Consider the following 24,147-nt stretch of genomic DNA (forward strand, 5'->3'; position numbering starts at 1 on the left):
ATATCTAGTTACAAATTCTCTGTATTCTTTTCTTCTTTGTATATGTTTGTGTTTGTGTGTGTGTGTGTGTGTGTGTGTTGCAGAGACCAGACCCAGGGCACTGAGAGTGCCAGGCAACCACTCTCCTGCTAAGCCAAGCCTCATCTCTGAAACCATTTTTTTTTTTTTTTTTTTTTGAGGTAGGGTCTCACTCCAGCTCAGGCTGATTTGGAAGTCACTGTGTAGTCTCAGGGTGGCCTCCAACTTGCGGTGATCTCCTACCTCTGCCTCCCAGATGCTGGGATTAAAGGCATGTGCCACCATGCCCAGCTCCCCAAAACTTTTTATACTGCTTTTCTTTCTTTCTTTTTTTTAATACTGCTTTTATAATGAGGAAATAAACAGACAATGTCCATTTTGATTTTCCATGGCTTTTTATGAGACAGTCTCATGGACTCCAGGCTCAACTTCAAGTAGGTATGCTGAGGATGACCTTGAACTACTTATTCTCCTACCTCTACCTCCTAAGTGTTGAGATTACAAGGGTGCGTCACCACATCCTGTGAATGTGGTGCTGGGGATTGAATCCAGGGCTTCATGTATCTTAGCCACATGCTCTGCCTGTCTTCGTTACTTTCTTGTTGCTGCAACAAGTACCTGACAGAGCAACTTAAGGAAGGTGGGGCTTGTTTCAGCTCACACTTCAGGGAGATGGAGCCCATCGTGGCAGGGAGGCACAGCAGCAGGAGCATGAAGTAGCAGGAACGTTGCTTCTGCGGTCAGAAAGGAGAGATGCATGCTGGTTTTCTCCTCTTGACCTGGACTCCAGCCCACCCCAGTTAACCTAATCTAGACAGTGTTTACAGACATGCCCAGAGATTTCTGCTAGGTTATTATAGTTCCAATCAAGTAGATAATAGAGATTAACTGTCATACCAACTGAGTTATATCCTCAGCCCCTATGCCGCCTTTTCTTCTTCTTCTTTTTTTTTTTTTTTTTTTTTTTTTGTGTGTGTGTGTGTGTGAAGATTTAAAAAAGCTAATTTATTTGAGAGGAAGAAAGAACAGAGAAAGGGGGGAATGGGCTTGCCAGGGCCTCTAGCTGCAAACTGCAAACAAACTCCAAATGTATGTATGTGCCACCGTGTGCATTTGGCTTTATGGGGTACTGGAGAATCCCTAGTTCTGTGTTTTTTTTTTTTTTTTTTTTAATTTCCTGAGGTGGGGTCTCGCTCTAGTCCAGGTTGACCTGGAATTCACTATGTGGTCTCAGGGTGGCCTCAAGCTCCTAGTCATCCTCTTACCTCTGCCTCCTCAGTGGTGCTGGGATTAAAGGCGCGAGCCACCATACCCAACCTGAAATTGTTTTTTTTTAAACTATTCTTATTGCCAGGTGTGGTGGTACACACCTTTAATCCCAGCACTCAGAAGCCTGGGCTCTACCTCAAGAAACCAAAAACCAAACCAAACCAAAACAATTTTTATTTATTTGGGAGCAGAGAAACAGAGAAAGTATGAGTGTGCCAGGGCCTGTTATCACTGCTAACAAACACCAGGTACATGTGCCACATTGTGTATCTGACTTTATCTGGATACTGAGGAATTGAACCCAGGCCGGCAGCTTTTGCAAATAAATGCCTTTAAACTGCTGAGCCATCTCCCTAGTACTGAAATTTTTTTTTTTTTTTTAGGCATAAACAGTCTTTATTGGGCTCGTATCAGGACCAGCCCTGAAAATCCTTATTGATCTATGGGAATTCTTTTTTTTTAACTTAAAAATTTATTTTCTTTTCTTTTATTTTTTTTTGTTTTCTGAGGTAGGGTCTCACTGTAGCTTAGGCTGACCTGGAATTTACTATGTAGGGTGGCCTTGAACTCATAGCAATGATCCTCCTACCTCTGTCTCCAGAGTGCTGGGATTAAAGATGTGTGCCACCATACCTGGCTATATTTATTTATTTAGTTGAGAGAGAGAGAGACTTTAAGAATCAATGAGTATGTGGACGTGGCAGGGTCTGTTGCCATTGCATATAAACTCCAGATACACATATCTGGTTTTATGTAGGTACTGGGGCATCAAACCAGGCCAGCAGACTTTGCAAGTAAGTACCTTTAACTGCTGAGCCATTATCTTGGCCCTTTTGTCAACCTTTTATTGATAACTTGCATACATTTAGACAATATGCCATGATCATAGTTCCTTCTCACCATCTTCTTTTCCCTCCTCTTGAATCCCTCCTCACCAAATCCCTTCTTTGTTCCAGCTAGTCAATTTATGGAAATTCTTTTTTAAAAAATTTTATTAGCATTTTCCATGATTATAAAAAATCCCATGTTAATTCCCTCCCTCCCCCACCCCCCACACTTTCCCCTTTGAAATTCCATTCTCCATCATATTGCCTCCCCATCTCAATCGCTTTTTTTTTTTAAATTGCTTCTTTATTTCAAAGGCAAATAAAAGACCCTCCCAAGGAAATTCTTAATATATTTAGGATATGAACTATTTTTTTCTTTTTTTTTTAAATTTTAAATTTTTATTAACATTTTCCATGATTATAAAAAAATATCCCATGGTAATTCCCTCCCTCCCCCACCCCCCACACTTTCCCCTTTGAAATTCCATTCTCCATCATATTACCGCCCAATTTCAATCGCTTTTTTGCTTAAATTGTTTCTTTATTTCAAAGGCAAATTAAAGACCCTCCTAGGGAAATTCTTAATATATTTAGGATATGAACTTTCTTTTTTTTGGTTTTTTGAGGTAGGGTTTCACTGTAGTCCAGACTGACCTGGAATTCACTATGTAGTCTCAGGGTGGCCTTGAACTCACAGGGATCCTCCTACCTCTGCCTCCCAAAGGCTGGGATTAAAGGTGTGCACCACCATGCCCAGCTTGAACCTTTTTTGCTATTTATGTTGCAGATCTGTCTTCACTTTTATGGTTAATGATTTATTTTAGTTTTTTTTTGTTTGTTTGTTTTTTTGAGGTAGGGTCTCACTCTATCCCAGGCTGAGCTGGAAGTCACTATGGAGTCTCAGGGTGACCTTGAACTCAGGACAATCCTCCTACCTCTGCCTCCCGAGTGCTGGGATTAAAGGCATGCGCTACCACACCCGGCTTATTTTGGTTTTTCAAAGTAGGGTCTTGCTGTAGCCCAAGCTGACCTAGAATTCACTATGTAGTCTCGGGGTGACTTTGAACTCACTGCAAACCTCTTACTTCTGCCTCCCATGTGCTTGGATTAAAGGTGTGTACCACCACGCCTGGCTCTTAATGATGTCTTTTTTAAAAATCTAATTAATTTATTTATTTGAGAGAGAAAGAGAAAGAAGCAGATAGACAGAAAAAGAGAATGGACATGCCAGGGCCTCTAGCCAGTGCAAACGAACTCCAGATGCATGCGCCTCCTTGTGCATCTGGTTTATGTGGGTTCTGGGGAATTGAACCAGGGTCGTTAGGCTTCACAGGCAAATGCCTTAACTGCTAAGTCCTTTTCCCAGTTTAATGATGTCTTTTAATGAACACAATTTCTTTTTGATAAGACCAGTCATATGTTGTGGTTAATATTTTTTAGGTCTTGTTTAAAAATTATTTCCTGACCCATAGTTCAAGAATATATCCTGGGGGCTAGAGAGATGGCTTAGTGGTTAAGGCCTGTGAAGCCTAAGACTCCTGGTTTGATTTTCCAGGTTCAACGTAAGCCAGATGTACATGGTGGCGCATACGTCTGGAGTTCGTTTGCAGTGACTAGAGGCACTGGCATGACCATTCTTTTTTTAAATATTTTTTTGTTCATTTATTTATTTGAGAGCGACAGACACAGGGAGAAAGACAGATAGAGGGAGAGAGAGAGAATGGGCACGCCAGGGCTTCCAGCCACTGCAAACGAACTCCAGACGTGTGCGCCCCCTTGTGCATCTGGCTAATGTGGGTCCTGGGGAACCGAGCCTTGAACCAGGGTCCTTAGGTTTCACAGGCAAGCGCTTAACCACTAAGCCATCTCTCCAGCCCTGGCATGACCATTCTTTCACCCTAGTCTCTTTTTTATTTTTTTTTATTTTTAATTTTTTGAGGTAGTGCCTTGCTCTAGTCCAGGCTGACCTGGATTTTACTATGCAGTGGCCTTCAGGGTGGCCTTGAACCCATGGCAATCCTTCTACCTCTGCCTCCCGAGGGCTGGGATTAAAGGTGTGCACCACCACACCTGGCTGCCTTTTTTTTTTTTTAAATATTTATTTATTTATTGGTGGTTTTTTGAGGTAGGGTCTCACTCTAGCTCAGGCTGACATGGAACTCATTATGTAGTAGTCTGAGAGTGGCCTTGAACTCATGGTGATCCTCCTACCTCTACCTCCGGAGTGCTGGGATTAAAGGTGTGCACCACCATGCCTGGCTATTTACTTATGAGAGAGAGAGAGGGCATGTTTCTGTGTGCGTGTGTGTGTGTTTGTGTATGTATATATGTATGTTTATGGGCAAACAAGGGTCTCCTTGTTGCTGCAAATATATTCCAGACACGTGTGACAGTTTGTACATCTGGCTTTATACAAGTAGTGGGAAATCAAACCTGGGTTGGCAGTCTTTGCAAGCAAGTCCCTTTAACTGCTAAACCCTTTCCCCATCCCTCTATCTTATTATTATTATTTTTTCAAGGTAGGGTCTTAGTATATATAGCCCAGGCTGACCTGGAATCCACTGTGTAGTGTGGCCTCAAATTCACGGTAATCCTCCAACCTTAGCCTCGCTAGTGCTGAGATAAAAGCCTTAGGCTTTGCAGGCAAGTGCCTTAACAGCAAAGTCATCTCTCCAGCCCGATTAAAAAAAAATTTTTTTTTTGAGGTAGAGTTTCACTCTAGCCCAGGCTGACCTGGAGTTCACTATGTAGTCTTAGGGTGGCCTCGAACTCATGGAGAGTCTCCTACCTCTGCCTTCCAAGTGCTGGCATTAAAGATGTGCACCCCCATGCCCAGCCTTTGTTTTTATTTTTAAGGTAGGGTCTTGCTCTAGCTCAGGCTGACCTGGAATCAAGTCTCAGGCTGGCCTTGAGCTCACAGAGATCCTTGTACCTCAGCTTTCCAAGTGCTGGTATTAAAGGTGTGCACCACCATGCCTGGCTGAAATTCTTATTATTTTAAAAAATTCTTTAAAATATTTTTTAACTTTTATTTTTTTATTTGAGACAGAGAGGGACACATACACACACATATAATGGGCACACTAGGGGCCTCCAGCTGGTGCAAACAAACTCCAGGTACATGTGCCACCTGTGTATCTGGCTTACATGGGTCCTGGGGAAATCAAACCTGGGTCTTTTGGCTTTGCAGGCAAGTGCCTTAACTGCTAAGGCATCCTTCTAGCCCTGAAATTATTTTAAAATATTTAAATTAGAGAGAGGGAGAGAGAGAGGATGGGCATGCTAGGGCCTCTGGCTGCTGCAAATGAACACCAGATGCATGTGCCACCATGTGCATCTGGTTTACATGGGTTCTGGGGAGTTGGACCTAGGTCTTTAGGCTTAAGGCAAGTGCCTTAACTGCCAAGCCACCTCTCCAGTCCTGAAATTATTTACACACACACACACACACACTTTTTTTGGTTTATTTTTATTTATTAGAGAGCAACAAGCAGAGAGAGAGAGAGAGAGAGAGAGAGAGAGAGAGAGAGAGAGAGAGAGGGGGAGAGGGAGAGGGAAGGAGAGAGAGAGGGAGAGGGAGAGAATGGGTGCACCAGGGCCTCCAGCCACTGCAGACAAATTCCAGATGTGCGTGCCCCCTTGTACATCTGGCTAATGTGGGTCCTGGGGAATCGAGCCTTGAACTGGGGTTCTTAGGCTTCACAGGCAAGCGCTTAACCGCTAAGCCATCTCTCCAGCCCACACACACATATTTTTAACATTTATTTATTTATTTATGAGAGAGAAGGAGAGAGAGAGAGAGAGAGAGAGAGAGAGAGAATGGGCACACCAGGGCCTCCAGCCACTGCAAACAAACTGCAGAGACATGTACTCCTTTGTGCATCTGGCTTACCTGGGTCTTGGAGAATCAAACTGGGGTCCTTTGGCCTTGCAGGGAAATGCCTTAACTGCTAAGCCATCTCTCCAGCCCTTATTTTTTTTAATATTTAATATTTAATTTTAATTTATTTATTTGAGAAAGATACAGAAATAGGCAGGGTGAGAGAGAGAAAGAGTGGGTGCACCAGGGCCTCCAGCCACTGCAAACAAACTCCAGATGCATGCACCCACCCTGTGTATCTGGCTTATGGGAGTCCTGGGGGATGGAACCTGGGCCCTTTGGCTTTGCAGGCAAGCGACTTAGCCATTAAGCCATCTCTCCAGCCCCCTGAACTTATTTTTAAAGACTCATCCATTTTTGATTTCTTCCTTGTGATCCTCCCCCAGTCACTTCTAGGGCTCACACCCAGGTCTTCACACTTGCTATACTGAGTTTTTACACTTTGGTTAGTTTATTCCTAAATACTGTTTTCAAAGCTGGGGATTTAGCTCAGTGGTAGAATGCTTTCTTAGCATGCATGAGGATGCATGAATCCCCAGGTTCTATTTTCATTATTGTAAAAAGTCTGGTTAAGAGTATTGCTGCACAAGCATTTGGACCCAAGACCATCTGAGTTTGATTTCCCCAGCACCCACCTGGAGAATCATTACCATTTGTGAAAATTGCAGCTGTGGGTTCAGAGAGAGGCCGCTGTCTTAAGGAAATACATGAGGGAGTGATGGGGAGGACATCTGATGTTCTTCTTTGGCCTCCACACATGCACACATCTGCAGACATACACATGAGCATACACCATAGCACATATACGACATATGCCAAAAACAAAATAAAACACAAAAATGAGAAAAAGTACTTTTCCAGAAGGCCTTCTTTTCTTTTTTTTTTAATTTTTTGTTCATTTTTATTTATTTGAGTGTGACAGAGACACACACACACACACACACACACACACACACACACAGAGGGAGGGAGGGAGGGAGGGAGAGGGAGAGAGGGAGAGAGAATGGGCATGCCAGGGCCTCTAGCCACTGCAAACGAACTCCAGATGCGTGCACCCCCTTGTGCATCTGGCTAACGTGGGTCCTGGGGAATCAAGCCTCGAACCGGGGTCCTTAGGCTTCACAGGCAAGCACTTAACCGCTAAGCCATCTCTCCAGCCTGGAAGGCCTTATTTTCTAAAGTTTTTAAAGTTTAGCATTTTTTAAATTCTGTCTAGAATTTTTTAATGTTTTCTGTGAGGTAAGGATCCCCTTATATCCTTGTGTTCTTCCAGTATGAAATTGTCTCATGCTATACACCTTTCAGTGTATAAAGAGGTGATGGTAGTCTGTTGAGTTCATCTACAGGTTGGCAAACATTGCTAGTTTTTTTTTTCTTTGTTGCGTGTGTATGTGTGAGTGTAGTATGTGTGGCATGGTGTGTGTGTGTGTGTGTGTGTGTGTGTGATATGCACATGCATGTGCAGATGTGCATGTCCTGTGTGCATTTATGCAGAGGCCAGAGAAGAGTGTTGTGGTGTCCTCCTCTATTGCCATTCCATTGTGTTTCTTTGAGACAGTCTCTTATTGAATCTGTAACAGAAATTGTTAGATTGGCTGACCAGTGAGCCCCAGAGATTCTCTGGTTTCTGCTCCTCCAGGACTGTGTTTACAGGTATGTGTGGCTATGCCCAGCTGTTTACATGGATGCTGTGGAATGGAACTCTGTGAAACAGGCCACTAAACTTGCGCAGCAAGCGCTCTTACCCGCTAAACCATCTCCCCAGCCCCCAGTCTAGTTTTTACTTGTGTTTTGCGCCTACTTGTGGAGTGGTGCTCAGAGTCCTAATAAGTACTGCCTTTCAGGCCCTATAATATGTCCTTGTGCCTTCTAACATGTCTGGAATTTGTGTAGGCTGTGCTGGGGTAGGGAAAGGAGAGTTCCTTTGTCACACAAGAGGAAAGCTTTTTTCCTGTCTCTTCGATTTACCAATGCCTCATCAGAAGCTCTCAGCATTTATGTAAGAAATTTACTTATTTCTTGAACTTAAGAAAACTTAGTTTTAAAATATTGTAGAGTAGGATGTTGTTATTGCTTAAACATAGTGGTTTTTAAGGCTGGGTGTGGTGGTGCACGCCTTTGATCCCAGCACTCGGGAGGCAAGGGTAGGTGGATTTCCGTGAGTTCAAGGCCAGTCTGAGACTACATAGTAAATTCCAGATCTGCCTGGCCCAGATTAAGACCCTACCTCGAAAATCAAAAACCAAACCAACCAAACAAACAAAAAATTATATATAGTGGTATTTTTCCCTTAGTTCTACAAATCTCTTGTTTTTAAAATATATTTCTCAATTTTTTAGCCTTAAAGGTATTATGGTATTGCATATTCTTTGAGAAAGGACCAGTGGGCTTTGTGATGTGGGGAGAACTGATCATAATTATCTCCTATTTTCCATCTTTTAAAAATCATTTCCATTTTCCAAATTCTCTTACCAGATGTCCCAGTCAGAAAAAGTGAGAAAGAGGTTAAGAAAAAACAAAGAATTAGCTTAAAGTATGGCATAGTAAGAGTGAATGAATAAAGGAGGAAAATTGGGGGTGAGTAGAAGAGAAAATAAATGAGATTATTTATGTATGACTTATATGTTAAGATTTCTAATGTGTCTTTTTTTTTATCATATTTCTCATAAATAGCTAGCAGCAGCCTGGAACCTGTTCAGAAATGTTCAGCAGGAATTCAGGGCTGCTCAGGAGGAGTCAGTTTCAGGGTGATGACCTGTTGGGAAGGATTCCCTTGGGAAACTATAGCTAAACTTTGTGCTTGTAGCTCCCTTTTCAATGATATGTTTGGTTGAGCTTAGTGCTAGAAGAGTCAGCTGTGATTAAAAAAAGGGGCTGGAGACATGGCTTAGAGGTTAAGGCATTTGCCTATGAAGCCTAAGAACCCAAGTTTGAGTCCCCAGGACCCACATAAGCCAGATGCACAAGTGATACATGCATCTAGAGTTTGTTTGCAGTGACTGGAAACCCTGGCATGCCCATTCTCTCTCTGTATCTGCCTCCCTCTTTCTCTCCAGTAAATAAATAAATAATTTTTAAAAATCTAGATAATAGGGCTAGAAAGATGGCTTAGTGATTAAGGTGTGTGCCTGTGAAGCCAAAGGTCCCAGGTTTGATTCTCCAGTACCCACATAAGGCAGATGCACAAGGGGGCGAATCATCTGGAGTTCGTTTGCAGGGGCTGGAGGCCTTGACATGCCCCTTCTCTCTCTGTCTCTCTTCTCTTCATCTCTCTCTCTCTATGCTTGCAAATAAATAAAAATAAAATAATTTAAAAAATCTAGATAATACTTTGGACATAAAAAAAGATCTGTAGGATTTACATGTATGTATGTTTTACTTTAGGAATATAATGTATACACTTCATATACAATATGTTAGAACTAATTTGACTTGAAACTAGCAATTCAGGATTTAAATAAATGAGAATTATATAAAATGATTACTTTAGACATGATAAAGTAGGATTTTTATTAGCATGTATGTGTGTATGTGTGTGTGTGTATGGGTGAGTGTACAAGGATCTCTTGCTATTGTAAACACACACCAGATGCTTTTGTACTTTTTTTCTCTTTTCGAATTAGGGTCTATTCTAGCCCAGGCTGACCTAGAATTCACTATGTCACCTCAGGCTGCCCTTAAACTCTCAGCAGTTCTCCTACCTCATCCTCCCAAGTGCTGGGACTAAATGTGTATCACCATGCCCAGCTGCTTTTGTGCTTTTTGCATCGGGCTTTATGTGAGTGCTAGGGAAATGAACTCAGGCTGGCAGCTTTGCAAGAAAGTGCCTTTAACTGCTGAGCCATCTTCCCAGCCCCAAGTATGATTGTCATTTTTTGTTGCTAACACATTTCCTTACTTTTTGGCTGTTTTTTTTTAACATTTTATTTTTATTTATTTATTTGTTTGACAGAGAAAGAGAGAGAGGGAGAGAGAGAGAATGGGCATGCCAGGGCCTCCAGCCACTGCAAACGAACTCCAGATGCATGTGCCCCCTTGTGCATCTGGCTAACGTGGGTCCTGGGGAAATGAACCTGGGTCCTTTGTCCTTGCAGGCAAATGCCTTAACCGCTAAGCCATCCCTGCAGCCCCTTTTTGTCTTTTTATTACAGTGTTAATTTCTTACTGGCAGTGATTATGAGTAATTTCTCTATATTGACTACTATTTTTTACCTGAAATAAACTGACATTAAAAAAAGAGGCTAAAAAAAAAAAAGAGGCTTTTAGGAGGCCATGGTGGTGCACACCTTTAACCCCAGCACTTGGGAGGCAGAGGTAGGACTGTCACCGTGAGTTTGAGACTACCCTGAGACTGCATAGTGAATTCCAGGTCAGCCTGAGCTAGACTAAAACCCTACCTCAAAAAACAAAACAAAAAAAAAAGAGGCTTTTGCTGGGCATGGTACATTCCTATAATCCCAGTACTTTGGAAGCAGAGGCACAGGCAGGAGGATTGGGAGTTTAAGACCAGCCTTGGCTACATGAAGGCCCTGTCTTGGTGCACACCTTTAATCCCAGCACTCGGGAGGTAGAGGTAGGAGGATCACTGTGAGTTCTAGGCCACCCTGAGACTCCATAGTGAATTCCAGATCAGCCTGAGCTAGAGTGAGACCCTACCTCAAGGACAACAACAATAGCAATAACAAAATTGGGCTGGGGAGATAACTCAGAGGTTAAATAAAGGTGCTTGCTTGTAAAGCTTGGCAGTCTGGGTTCTATTCCCCAGTACCTTTGTAAAGCCAGATGCTCAAAGTGGTACATACGTCTGAAATTTGAGGGGTACTAGGCATCCAACTAGGCTGTTGATTAAAACTATGTAATCATTAAGTAATAAGAGCAGTAGAAATGAACTTTGAAGCTTATCCATGTAAGTCTTGTTTTCATTATGCTATCATTAAAACTTATCAGCTGTGTAGGGGATATGTCCTAGAGGTAGAGCGCTTGTCTAGCGTGTGCTAAGTATTAAGTTCAGTTTTAGTATCACAAAAATGATCAGCCCTATGTGTGACCTACTTGGGAGTCTGGGTGGAGGATTGCCAAGAGTTCCAGCATAGTCTCTGCTTTAGGATGACACTCTGTTTTCATTGAAAACATACACATAGACACAGCCAGCCAGCCAGCCAGACACACATATACACATATACATGATGACATTCTGTTTTCAGAAAACACCTCACCCCCCACTCACCCAGGGCTGAGGATACAGCTGAGTAGAGAGCTTTCCTAGCATGCAAAAGGCCCTGTGTTCCATTTCCAGCCCCACAAAATGACAACAAACTATGGTGTATTGGCCAGGTATGTTGCTGATTAGTTATATTTATATTTAATATTCAGAGGTTTCACCTTCTCCTGGAATAGATGATACTTTGATATCTGGGTGCATTGTACAACTTTTTTTTGAAGCTTAATACAGACATTTTTGAATGTTTATTATGAAAATAAAACACAATATTTTCTGTAACCTCTCCAGTTCTTTAAACTCATGTCCATATCCACATACTATGAGCAGGAGTGGTTAAAGTTTCACCATGTTTTTAAATTTTTTTTTTAATTTTTTTTATTAACAACTTCCATGATTATAAAAAATACCCCATGGTGATACCCTCCCTCCCCCCATTTACCCCTTTGAAACTCCACTCTCCATCATACCCCCTTCCCATCTCAATCTCTCTTTTACTTTTGATGTCTTGATCTTTTCCTCCTCTTTTGATGGTCTTATGCAGGTAGTATCAGGCTCTGTGAGGCCATGGATATCCAGGCCATTTTGTGTCTGGAGGGAGCATGTTGTATGGAGTCCTGCCCTTCCTTTGGCTCTTACATTCTTTCCGCCACTTCTTCCACATTAGACCCTGAGCCTTGGAAGGTGTGATAGAGATATTGCAGTACTGAGCACTGTGGTCATTTCTTTCCATCACCATGATACCTTCTGAGTCATCCTGTACAACTTTCAAGTTGTGATTGTTGTGGAAGTCTTTGTATGAGTCAGGTGATTTTAACTTTGCTTGATTAATATATGGTAACTGTCTTCTGGTTTGTATTATATGTATTCATCAGTTATATAATAGATGTGTTTACATAATGTGGGTCAGAACAAGCCATTAGAATTAATTCATAATGGGCCAAACAGTGATGTATCTGTCATAAGATATGGAGTAATGTAGCTATTTTTAGTTATTATTTTCTTTTAGACAGGTCTCACTATGTAGGAAGGCCTCAAACCAGCTTATATGGTCAACACTGGTCTTAAACTCCAGATCTTCCTACTTCAACCTCTCTAGTGATGGGATTATGGGCATGTGCTTCCATGCCCAGCAATAAAGTTTTTGAATATATTAGTAACATATGTTGCATACTGTGGCTTCTCCTCAGATCATAGAAAATTTCCACCTTCACATATATTAGAAGTAAAAGAAGCCTAGTAGCAAGGTGCTGGGAAGCAGAACAGAGAAGAAATTTCTGAGAGTCAGAGGGTCTTTGCTAAGAGTATAGTCAACAAGGAGCAGGGGACCTCATGAGGACAATTGTTCTGAGCACTTAGATGATGTGTGGATCAAAGCATCCACAATTGAAAGGTTTTAAATTAGAACTGGGCTTGGGAATGGAGCTTGATGGCAGAGCACTTGCTTAGCATGCATGAAACACCAATAAATAGATAAGTAAGTAAGTAAATAAATCAATAAACACATAAAGTAAAGCCTATTTGTACACATGGGCAAAGCTGAATTAATATCTACTTGTATGTACCTGTAAATGTCTTTCATTCTGTGAAAGCTTTTTTTTCTATGAACCATAGAATCCAGGGCTGGAGAGATGGCTTAGCTGTTGAGCACTTGCCTTAATGACCCTGGTTTGAGGCTCGATTCCCCAGTATCTATGTAAGCCAGATGCACAAGGTGGTGCATATGTCTGGAGTTTATTCACAGTGGCTGGAGGCCCTGGTGCCTCTCTCTCTCAAAAAATAAAAAGATGAAATAAATAACTAAATAAAAAAGAATAGAATCCAAGGTCAGCTGCTTCAATTACAGAAAGCTAACTGCTCGGAAACCTTTGGGAGAGTGTGGATCCAGGTCCCAAAGAACCTGCTGGGTAAGACATAAGAAACACAAAAATAATCCCTTCAAAGATTGTTCTGTTTTACTTTTTTTCAGTGATGCCATCTGTAATTTTGTGATTTGCAATGATTCTTCCCTTCGAGGTCAACCGATTATCTTCAATCCTGACTTTTTTGTGGAGAAACTTCGACATGAGAAACCTGAGGTGTTTACCGAGTTGGTGGTCAGCAATATTACAAGGCTTATCGATTTACCTGGAACAGAGCTGGCTCAGCTGATGGGGGAAGTGGACCTTAAGTTACCTGGTGGGGCTGGTCCAGCAGGAGGATTCTTCCGATCTTTAATGTCTCTCAAGCGGAAGGGTAGGAGTTATGTCTATGAAGGGTGGGTGGTTTTAGCTATTCCTTGGCCTTTACTGTTAACATTTACATAATCACTAAGGACATAATTATTAAAGCATTTTTCATTAGTAGAACCTTAAATAAAAATAACAGCATTTGTTATTATTAATATTATTATAAAACTATCTAGATGAAAAAATAATTAAACTGGATGTCTATAATCCTAGCACTTGGGAAGCTAAATTAGGAGGAGCTAAAAGCTTAACTCTAGCCTGGTCTACTTAGTGAGTCCCTGCCAAAAAAAAAGAAAGGAGATTGGCATGGTGGTACATGCCTTAATCCCAGCAGAGGTAGGAGGATCGCTAGTAATTCAATAGCACCCTGGCACTATATGGTGATTTCCAGGTCAGCCTGGGCTAAAGTGAGATCCTACCTCAAAAAACAAAAGAATCCAAAAAGAAAATTAAAGAGAAAAGGAAAGAAAGAAAGGAAGGGAAGGAGGGAAAAATATGTTCAGTACTTAAGAAATTATATGATTAGATAGCCTTCCATATCTTAATTTTCATGCCCTATGATACTGTATTAAAATAATGCTTCATTTCCAAGTGTTTTTTTTCTTTTGTTTATTCTTTCTCTTTTCTTCCTCCCTCCCTCTGTTCTCTCTCTCTCTCTTTTATAGTTTTATATTTATTTATTTATTTGTAAGAAAGAGGCAGAATGAGAGAGGGGGGGGGGAAGGAGGGAGAGAGAGAAAGAGCGAGTACATGAGCGCACACGCACCAGGGCCTCCAGCCACTGCAAACAAACTCTGGATGCATATGCCCCCTTGTGCATCTGGCTTCCATGGGTTCTGGGGAGTTGAACCAAGGTCCTTTGGCTTTGCAGGCAAGTGCCTTAAGTGCTAAGCCAACTCTCCAGCCCCTGTCTTTTTTTAAGAATATTTTATTTGTTTGCAAGCAGAGAGAGAGAGAAGAGAGACAGAGAGAGGGAGAGGGATATGCCAGGGCTGCTTGCTACTGCTAGTGAACTCCAGACTCATGCACCACTTTGTGCTTCTGGTTTTCTGTGGATACTGGGGAATTGAACATAGGCCATTAGGCTTTGTAGGCAAGCGCCTTTAACCATTGAGCCATCTCTCCAGCCCCTCTTTTGAGATGGTGTCTTGCTCTGGCTTTAAACTCCTGGGCTCATGCTGCCTCAGCCTCTTGGGTGACTGAAAGTACTGGCATGTACCATTGTGCTCGGATGTTAAACAAAAGAAAGTTACATAGAAGGATAGAAAGAACTTGAACATTATTTTTTTCTTTTTTCCATTGCTGGGGATTAAATTTAGGACCTCATCCATGATAGGGAATGTCTTTTCCATTGAGCTACATCCTCAGCACCTGAACATTTATTTATTTATTTGTTTTTTTTTAGATTTTCTCTCTCTCTTTATTGACAACTTCCATAATTATAAACAATATCCCATGGTAATTCCCTTCCCCCACTTTTTCCTTTGAAACTCCACTCTCCCTTATATCCCTTCCCCCTCTCAATCAATCTCTCTTTTATTTTGTTGTCATCATCTTTTACTTTTATTATGATGGTCTTGTGTAGGTAGTGTCAGGCCTTGTGAGGTCATGGATATCCAGGCCATTTTGTGTCTGGAGGAATGCATTGTAAGGAGTCCTATTCTTCCTTTGGCTCTTACATTCTTTCTGCCACCTCTTCCGCAATGGACCCTGAGCCTTGGAAGGTGTGATAGAGATATTTCAGTGCTGAACACTCCTCTGTCACTTCTTCTCTGCACTGTGGTGCTTTCTGAGTCATCCCAAGGTAACTGCCATCTGATAAGAGAAGGTTCTGTAACCAAAAGTGAGAGTATATGGGTATGAACATTAAGAGAAGTGCTTACTGGGCAGTTTGGTGAGCATACATTTCGCCAGACAACAGCAGACATTACACCCCTAGAGATCATGACTACCACTGTTGTAGGTTTTCAATATCAGGGGTGTATTCCTTCCCATGGAGCAGGACTCCAGTCAAAGTAGAGGGTGGTTGGTTTCCCCCATATTTATTTGTTTTTTTGAGGTAGGGTTTCACTGTAGCTCAGGCTGACCTGAAATTCACTATGGACTCTCAGGGTGGCCTCAAACTCGTGGTGATCCTCCTACCTCTGCCTCGTGAGTGCTGGGATTAAAGGCGTGCACCACCGCTCCCAGCTGAACTTTTTTTAAAATTGCAGTAGTTCTCAAATGTTTTATTCCATAGAGTGCTTTGATAAAGCAGGCTCCTATAAGTCTTCCCCCAAAACACCTTCTTAGGAAATGAAGTCACACCTCTGCTTTTGATAAGTTCTTAAAGGCATTCTATTTTACTTGATTAAATATAATGAAATCATTAGGTAGAATGAAGCGTTGACATGTTAACAGATCTGTTTCCATACCAGTTCCAGTGGGTAATCTGTCATGATTTGGCAATCATGGTTTAAATTCTCATTTTGTTTTTTTTAAATTATCAACATACTATGTATTGTTACTTAAATTAGAAAGTGATTTTTGCCTTCCACAAACCTATGGTCTAATATTTAACTTGAAGAGAGGTGATGAATACAACTGACTACATTTTGAGTTTTAAGATTTTGTTTATCAATTCTCTGAAAATGTTCAATGGAAATAGAATGCTTAATCTGATGGCTTTGCACTATTTGGGTGAAATATAGTCCTGTCCTGTTTTATGGTTTTGCAGAGAAAGGAGTGGTGTTTGGATCCCCCCTGACAGAGGAAGGCATTGCCCAAATATATCAGCTGATTGAGTATCTGCACAAAAGTAAGGCTTGAGCTTTAGTGTTCTCTGTTCAGTGAAGACTTGCCAGTTCCCCTTTGACTTGAGTTGGTAGATGTTAGGTGTCGTCCATTGAAGAAGCTAATCATTGATACTTAAGTTCCAGTGGCAGATTTTGTTTTTTAAGTATTTTTATGAGGGGAGAGAGGGAGAGAGAATGAATGGGTTGCTGCAAATTTACTCCAGATATGTGTTACATTGTGCATCTGGCTTTATGTGGACACTGGAGAATTGAATCTAGGCTGGCAGGTGTTCACACAGGCACCTTTAGCCTCTCAGCCATCTCCCCAGCCCTCAAGTGGCAGATTTAAAAATATATATATTTTTGAACTTTATGTCAAATATTGATTTGCCTTTTACTTTCACAGATGTATATAAATTAGGTTGCTGACCTGGAATTCACTATGTAGTCTCAAACTGGTCTCAAACCCATGGTGATCTTCCTACCTCTGCCTCCCACTTGCTAGGACTAAAGGTGTGAACCACCACTCCTGACTTACATTTACCTTTTAACTCAGACAATTCTGGATGAATTCATTATCCCTAAAGAATTGCCGAGGGGAGAGCCCCCTAGCTCTTACTCCCCACGTGGGCTCTTTACCCCCTCCAGCTCCCCACCTCGCAGGAGATTTTTGAATTTTCTTTTATTTCTCTTTTCTCCACAGTATCCCAGGCCCTCTACATGGGCTCTTAAGCCACGTGGGTGTCTTTCCTTGGTTCTGTACTTCAAGTCTTAATAAATATGATGAATTTCTTTTTTGAGGTAGGGTCTCACTCTAGCTTAGGCTGACCTAGAATTCATTATGTAGTCTCAGGGTGGCCTCGAACTCATGGCAGTCTTCTTACCTCTGCCTCCTGAGTGCTGGGTTTAAAAGGCATATGCCACCATGCCTGGCTCTTTTTTTTTTTTTTTTTTTTTTTGGTTTTTGACATAGGGCCTTGCTCTAGCCCAGGCTGACCTGGGATATACTATGTAGTCTCAGGGTGGCCTTGAACTCATGGCGATCCTCCTACCTCTGCCTCCCAAGAGTGCTAGGATTAAAGGAGTGCGCCACCTCACCTGGCAAATATGATGATAATAAAAGAATTATGACATTTATTCAAGGGGACACCATACTTACTTCTCTAGAATTCTATGATTAACATACATTTTTTCACTTATTTCTCATTTCAGTTTTTAGTAGTCAGGCTTAGTTATATTGTTACAAGAGCTTGGCATAGCCAAATGTATGTCAACTGTATGGCCTTACATAATGACCTGCTAAATTAAAATATTTTCTTGGGCTGGAGAGATGGCTTAGCAGTAAAGGCATTTGCCTGCAAAGCCAAAGGACCCAGATTCAATTCTCTAGGACCCACGTAAGCCAGATGTACAAGGCGGTGCATGTATCTGGAGTTCATTTGCAGTGGCTACATGCCTTGGCACACCCATTCTCTCTCTCTCTCTTAAATAAATAAATAAAAATAAAATATTAACAAACTTTTTTGGGCTGGTGAAATGGCCTAAGGACCCTGTTTCGATGAACCCAGGACCCACGTAAGCCAGATGCATAAGGGGGAGTGCATGCGTCTGGAGTTCATTTGCAGTGGCTAGAGGCCCTGGTGCACCCATTCTCTCTTTCTCTCTATCTGCCTCTCTTTCTCTCTCTCTCTCTCTCAAACAAATAAATAAATAAAATATATATAACTTTTAAAATAAATCAACCCAGACACTTAATCTATTTTTATTATTTATCTATTTGTTAGAGAGAGAGAGAGAGAATGGGCATGCCAATGCCTACAGCTATTGCAAACAAACTCCAGATGCACTCCCCACCTTGTGCATCTGGCTTACATAGGTTCTGGGGAATCGAACCTAGGTCCTTAGGTGTCACAGGCAAACTGCTTAACTGCTAAGCCATCTCTCCAGTCCCCAGACACTTCTTTATGTTGTTCTCAGACATGGTTGTAGGAGGATCTAGAACAGAGGTTGCCAAGTAGCAGCTTGTTTGTTGGCAAAGAATGACACTGAAAAATAAAACTAGTTATCAGTGTTTCAAACCAGGATGAGCACAGTTTTCCTATTTCTTTGGGCAGTAAGAAGATCTAGCACCCTCAGCCTTCTTGCCACTTGTATGAAGTCAGCTGGAGCACAGGGTTATCTTCCAGTTCATTGTGGCTCCCACGTATTTATTCCTTTGCTATTATTACCTGCCTGACCCTGTCGGCATGTGAATCAGGAAGCTATACACTAGTGAAAACTTGAACAGGCTTCCTCCAGATCCAACTGAAATATGTGTCTCTCCTTTCTTTTTAAATCTCATGTGCACTAAGAACTTAATTTGAAGAGAGTAGTTTAGTTGGGCTAACTCTAAGCTTCTGAGAATGTCTTAGATTGCAAATGATCTGACATGTTAAGAGTTTTAATTCATGGAATGATGCAGCGACTATAAATATAATATGGGATGGATTAAACAGTTCCCAGGAACAACAAACCTCCACAGGTGAACTCAGCTCCTTGACATTCTGGGAGGAGTAAAGAGAAGTCCTGAGGGATATTTGGATTTCCTTTCCATTTATAGTTCAAGCTTGTTCTGACTATTGATTAGGTTATATTTTGAGTACCCAGATGTACATCAGGAGGGTGAATGATCCCTGGGAGGGCCATCTTTAAGTTTGGGTGATATGTAAGAGCACCAGGGGACCAATAGATTACAAATGTCCCTGGAAATATTCTTAAAACCTTTTCTTTTTTTTTTTTTTAAATATTTTTTAATTTATTTATTTATTTGAGAGCGACAGACACAGAGAGAAAGACAGATAGAGGGAGAGAGAGAGAATGGGCGCGCCAGGGCTTCCAGCCTCTGCAAACGAACTCCAGACGTGTGCGCCCCCTTGTGCATCTGGCTAACGTGGGACCTGGGGAACCGAGCCTCGAACCAGGGTCCTTAGGCTTCACAGGCAAGCACTTAACCGCTAAGCCATCTCTCCAGCCCTCTTAAAACTTTTTCTAAGGGCTTTGTGAAGGGTCTTTTGAGGGAAAGGTAATATTTTACATATATGAACATTAATCATGATTTTTCTTGTTTTCTTTTGATCTGTCCATGCTAAGCAGACTTGCGAGTAGAGGGTTTGTTTAGAGTACCAGGCAACAGTGTTCGACAGCAGCTTTTAAGGGATGCTCTCAATAATGGAACTGATATTGACCTGGAATCAGGGGAGTTTCACTCAAATGATGTTGCCACCTTGCTGAAGATGTTTCTAGGAGAGTTGCCAGAACCCCTGCTGACACATAAACATTTCCATGCACACCTCAAAATTGCTGGTGAGTATATGTGGTGGTTTGATTCAAGTGTCCCCATAAATGTAGTTGTTCTGAATGCTAGGTTCCCAGCTGGTGGCAATTTGGGAATTGGCTCCTCCTGGAGGTGGTGTATTGTTGGGTACAGGCTTGTGGGGTTATAGCCAGCTTCCCCTTGCCAGTGTTTGGCACACTCTTCTATTGCTATTGTCTTCTTCTTTAATGATTTCTTTTTTAAAATATTTTTTTCTGATTTATTTATTAGAGAGGGACAGAGAGAAAGAGAGTGAGAATGGGTGCACCAGGGCCTCTAGCCACTGCAAATGAACTCCAGATGTGTGTGCCATCATGTACGTCTGGCATAGGTGGATTCTGGAGAATCGAACCTTGGTCCTTAGGCTTCACGGGCAAGCACTTTAACCACTGAGCCATCTCTCTAGCTCAATAATTTCTTTTCTTCCCTTTTATTTATTTATTTTTTTCAAAAATTTTTTGACAACTTCCATAATTATAGACTATAACCCATGGTAATTCTCTCCTTACCCCCACTTCCCCCCCCCTTTTTTTTCTTCTTTTAAGGTAGGGTCTTGCTCTAGCCCAGGCTGACCTAGAATTCACTATGTAGTCTCAGGGTGGCCTCAAACTCATGGTGATCCTCCTACCTCTGCCTCCCCTGTGCTGGGATTAAAGGTGTGCGCCACCACGCCTGCCTTCACTTTCCCTTTTGAAACTCCACTTTTTTTTTTTTTTTTTTTTTTTTTGTGAGGCAAAGTCACTGGAAAACAACTCACTGGAAAGCATCCCATCCCTAGCACTGAAAATTTTCTAGTAACAATCTATGGCTTCTAAGTGTTCCATTGTCCAAAAACGTAGGTTTCCATATGACTTATTCATACTCTCTTAGATTTTGATTAGCTTTCCCCCCAACCTTCCCTTCACTCATTCTCTTCCCCTGCCCTCACTTAGGCCTTTCCACCCCCATTAATCTGTTCTTCTACTTACACATATACAATACTATCCTATTAAGTCCCTTCCCCCCCTTCTATCCCCTTTCTAGCTTACTGGCCTCTGTTACTGAGTTTTATTCTAGTTCATATGGAGGTCCAATCATTTGTATCCACATATAAGAGAGAACATGTGACGTTTGGCTTTTTGGGCTTGGGTTACCACACTAAGTATAATCCTTTCTAGATCCATCCATTTCCCTGCAAGTTTCATTTTTCTTTACCATTGAGTAGAATCCATTATATAAATGTGCCACATCTTCATTATCCATTTATCAGTTGCACCTCTTTAATGATTTCTTCTGTTTTCAAGATTTGATGCAGTTTGATGATAAAGGGAACAAGACCAGTATACCAGATAAGGAACGGCAAATTGAGGCTCTTCAGTTGCTCTTCCTCATCCTCCCCCCACCCAACCGGAACTTGCTGAAGTTATTGCTTGACCTCCTATACCAGACAGCGAAGAAACAAGACAAGAATAAGATGTCTGCCTATAACCTTGCTCTTATGTTTGCACCCCATGTCCTTTGGCCAAAAAATGTGAGTGTTGAGGGAAGAGTAAAGGCAGTTTGGCTTTCTTGGGCTGGGCCTCACCCTATGGCTGTACACTGGTGAGATTATGAAGGGTTCAGGGTCCAGTCTTCATCTGTATGCGGTTAGGAACTTACTTTATTAATTAGTTCACTCAAGTCATCAAACCTGAGGGGTCCAGTTCTTATAACTTTTCCTACCAATCTGTCTCTGGTTAACCTGCATAACTATTTATTAGTAGAAGCTCTTAGTGGAAAATTATAGCTACTAAAGAAACTAGGACACTTATTTTGGCCAGTCAGTATGAGTTCTTTCTTAATAGGAAAACTTCCTTGGGAAATCAAATTAATTTCTAATGATTGAATGGCATACATTTAGGAAAGAGTGGTGCAATCTTAAGAGATAATGTTGCCTGGTGTGGTGGCGCACGCCTTTAATCCTAGCACTCAGAAGGCAGAAGTAGGAGGATCCCCATGAGTTGGAGGCCATCCTGAGACTACATAGTAAATTCTAGGTCAGCCTGGACTAGAGTGAAATCCTACCTTGAAAAAAAAAAAAAAAAAGATAATGTCACCAAGCTTTATATGAGATGTCACAGAGCAATTGTAACTGGTCCCAACATTTCTATTTCTTATACATTTAGGATTTTTTTTCTTGTTTTGTTTTTTGTTTTTTCGAGGTAGGGTTTTGCTCTAGTCCAGGCCGACCTGGAATTCACTATGTAGTCTCAGGGTGATCTCGAACTCACAGTGATCTTACCTCTGCCTCTCAGGTGCTGGGATTAAAGGTGTACACCACCGTGCCCAGTTAGTTTATTTTTAAAATTAATTATTTATTTATTTGCAAACACAGAAAGATAGAGAGGGAGAGAGAGAGTGATAATGGGTGTGTCAGCTGCTGCAAATGAACTCCACATACATGCATGTGCCACTTTGTGCATCTGGCTTTATGTTGGTATTGGAGAGTTAAACCTCGGCTGTTAGGCATTGCAAGCAGGCACCTTAACTGCGGAGCCATCTCTTCATCCCATGTTTAGTTTTTTTTTTTTAATTTTTATTTATTTATTTGACAGCGACAGACACAGAGAGAAAGACAGATAGAGGGAGAGAGAGAGAATGGGTGCGCCAGGGCTTCCAGCCTCTGCAAACGAACTCCAGACGTGTGCACCCCCTTGTGCATCTGGCTAACATGGGACCTGGGGAACCGAGCCTTGAACCGGGGTCCTTAGGTTTCACAGGCACGCGCTTAACCGCTAAGCCATCTCTCCAGCCCCCATGTTTAGTTTTTTTAAAAAATTAATTAATTTATTTATTTGAGAGAGCATGGGAGAGAAAGAGGCAGACTCAGAGTGAGAGCAAGAATGAGAGAGAGAATGGTTGCGTCAGAGCCTCTAGCCACTGCAAACAAACTCCAGACTCATGTGCCACCTTATCCATCTAGCTTACATGAGTCCTGGGGAATTGAACTGAGGCAGGCAAATGCCTTAACCACTAAGCCATCTATCCAATCTTTTATTATTATTTATTTATTTATTTTTTTTTTTTTGGTTTTTCGAGGTAGGGTCTCACTCTAGCTCAGGCTGACCTGAAATTTACTATGGATTCTCAAGGTGGCCTTGAACTCACAGCGATCCTCCTACCTCTGCCTCCTGAGTGCTGGGATTAAAGGCGTGCGCCACCACGCCCGGCAAATCTTTTATTTTTGAGTAAGCTGAATGTGCTTCTTACTGAGGCCACTGTATTCTATCAGTGACTTACATAAAAAATCCATCCAAAAGCTGGGTGTAGTGGCGCATTCCTTTAATCCTAGCACTTGGGAGGCAGGGGTAGGAGGATCACCATGAATTTGAGGCCACCCTGAGGCTACAGAGCTACAGAGTGAATTCCAGGTCAGCCTGGGCTAGAGTGAGACCCTACCTCGGAAAAAAAAAAAAAAATCCATTCTAATCTCTCCTACCCATCACATATTAGGCTTTACTGTATGATGGGATTTGAACCAGCATTCTTGGGCTGGAAGTTGCAAAATGCTTCCTTCCCTTTTCTGTGCTTAGGCTGTACTCTGTAAGCTGGGCATGAGAGTAGCTGCTAGCATTATCTCACAAGTTGTTAGAGACACAGTATTGGGGGTTGGGAAGGTGGCTTAGTAATGTTAAAGACACTTGCAAAGCCTGTTGTCCCTAGTTCAATTCCCAAACCACCATGCCATCTATGTAAAACTGGAGGCAAAAAGTGGTGTAACTGCCTAGTGTTAATTTGCAGTGTGTACACACACACACACACACACACACACACACACACGCAAATAAAGAAATGGAATTTATGGTGGGCATGGTCGTGCATGCCTTTAATCTTAGCACTTGGGAGGCAGAGGTAGGAGGATCTCCAAGAGTGCAAGGCCACCCCGAGACTACAGTGTGAATTTCAGGTCAGTCTGGGCTAGGGCCAGACCTTACTTTGAAACCCCCACTCCCCCACATATATATATATTTTTAAAAGAAATGCAATAGAAAATAGGTATTATGATGAATAAAAGATTTTCTTCCTTTTTTTTTTTTTTTTTTTTTGAGGTAGGGTCTCCCTGTAGCCCAGGCTGACCTGTACTTACCTGTAGTTCCAGGCTAGTCTCAAACTTATAGTAATATTTCTGCCTCTTGGGTACTGGGATTAAAGATGTGCACCACTACTTCTGGCCTTACAAAAGTTTTTTTTTTTTTTTGGTTTTTCAAGGTAGGGTCTTGCTATAACTCAGGCTGACCTGGAATTCACTATGTACTTTTTTTAGGGTGGCCTCAAATTCTTGGCAATCCTCCTACCTCTGCCTTTGAGTGCTGGGATTAAAGGCATGCACTACCACACTTGGCTTTCCACCCAGATTTAAAAAAAATTTTTTTTTTATTTGTAAGCAGAGAGAGAGAAACAGAAAGAGGGCTGGAGAGGTAGCTCAGTGGTACCCTTGTAAAACCAGGTGCTCAAAGTAGCACATGCATCTGAAGTTTGTTTGCAGTGGCTAGAGGCCCTGGTGCGCCCATTCTGTCTGCATCCCATCTGTCTATCTCTCTGTTTGCAAATAAATAAGTAAAA

The 24,147-nt window shown here is 41.8% G+C and overlaps 1 protein-coding gene across 2 annotated transcripts in view; it reads left to right on the plus strand.

Annotated features, from left to right (window-relative positions):
• Arhgap19 (Rho GTPase activating protein 19) overlaps positions 1 to 24,147 on the plus strand; it is a 71,753-nt gene that overhangs the window by 14,588 nt on the left and 33,018 nt on the right. For both annotated transcript variants that reach the window (XM_045131797.1, XM_045131791.1), the window contains exons 2-5: positions 13,182 to 13,447; positions 16,157 to 16,237; positions 19,347 to 19,556; positions 20,850 to 21,076. In XM_045131797.1, coding sequence (XP_044987732.1) covers positions 13,182 to 13,447; positions 16,157 to 16,237; positions 19,347 to 19,556; positions 20,850 to 21,076 — 784 coding nt within the window. The remainder of the gene's footprint in view (positions 1 to 13,181; positions 13,448 to 16,156; positions 16,238 to 19,346; positions 19,557 to 20,849; positions 21,077 to 24,147) is intronic.

This window comes from Jaculus jaculus, chromosome 1 (assembly GCF_020740685.1).
Source record: "Jaculus jaculus isolate mJacJac1 chromosome 1, mJacJac1.mat.Y.cur, whole genome shotgun sequence".
Classification (NCBI taxonomy): domain Eukaryota; kingdom Metazoa; phylum Chordata; class Mammalia; order Rodentia; family Dipodidae; genus Jaculus; species Jaculus jaculus.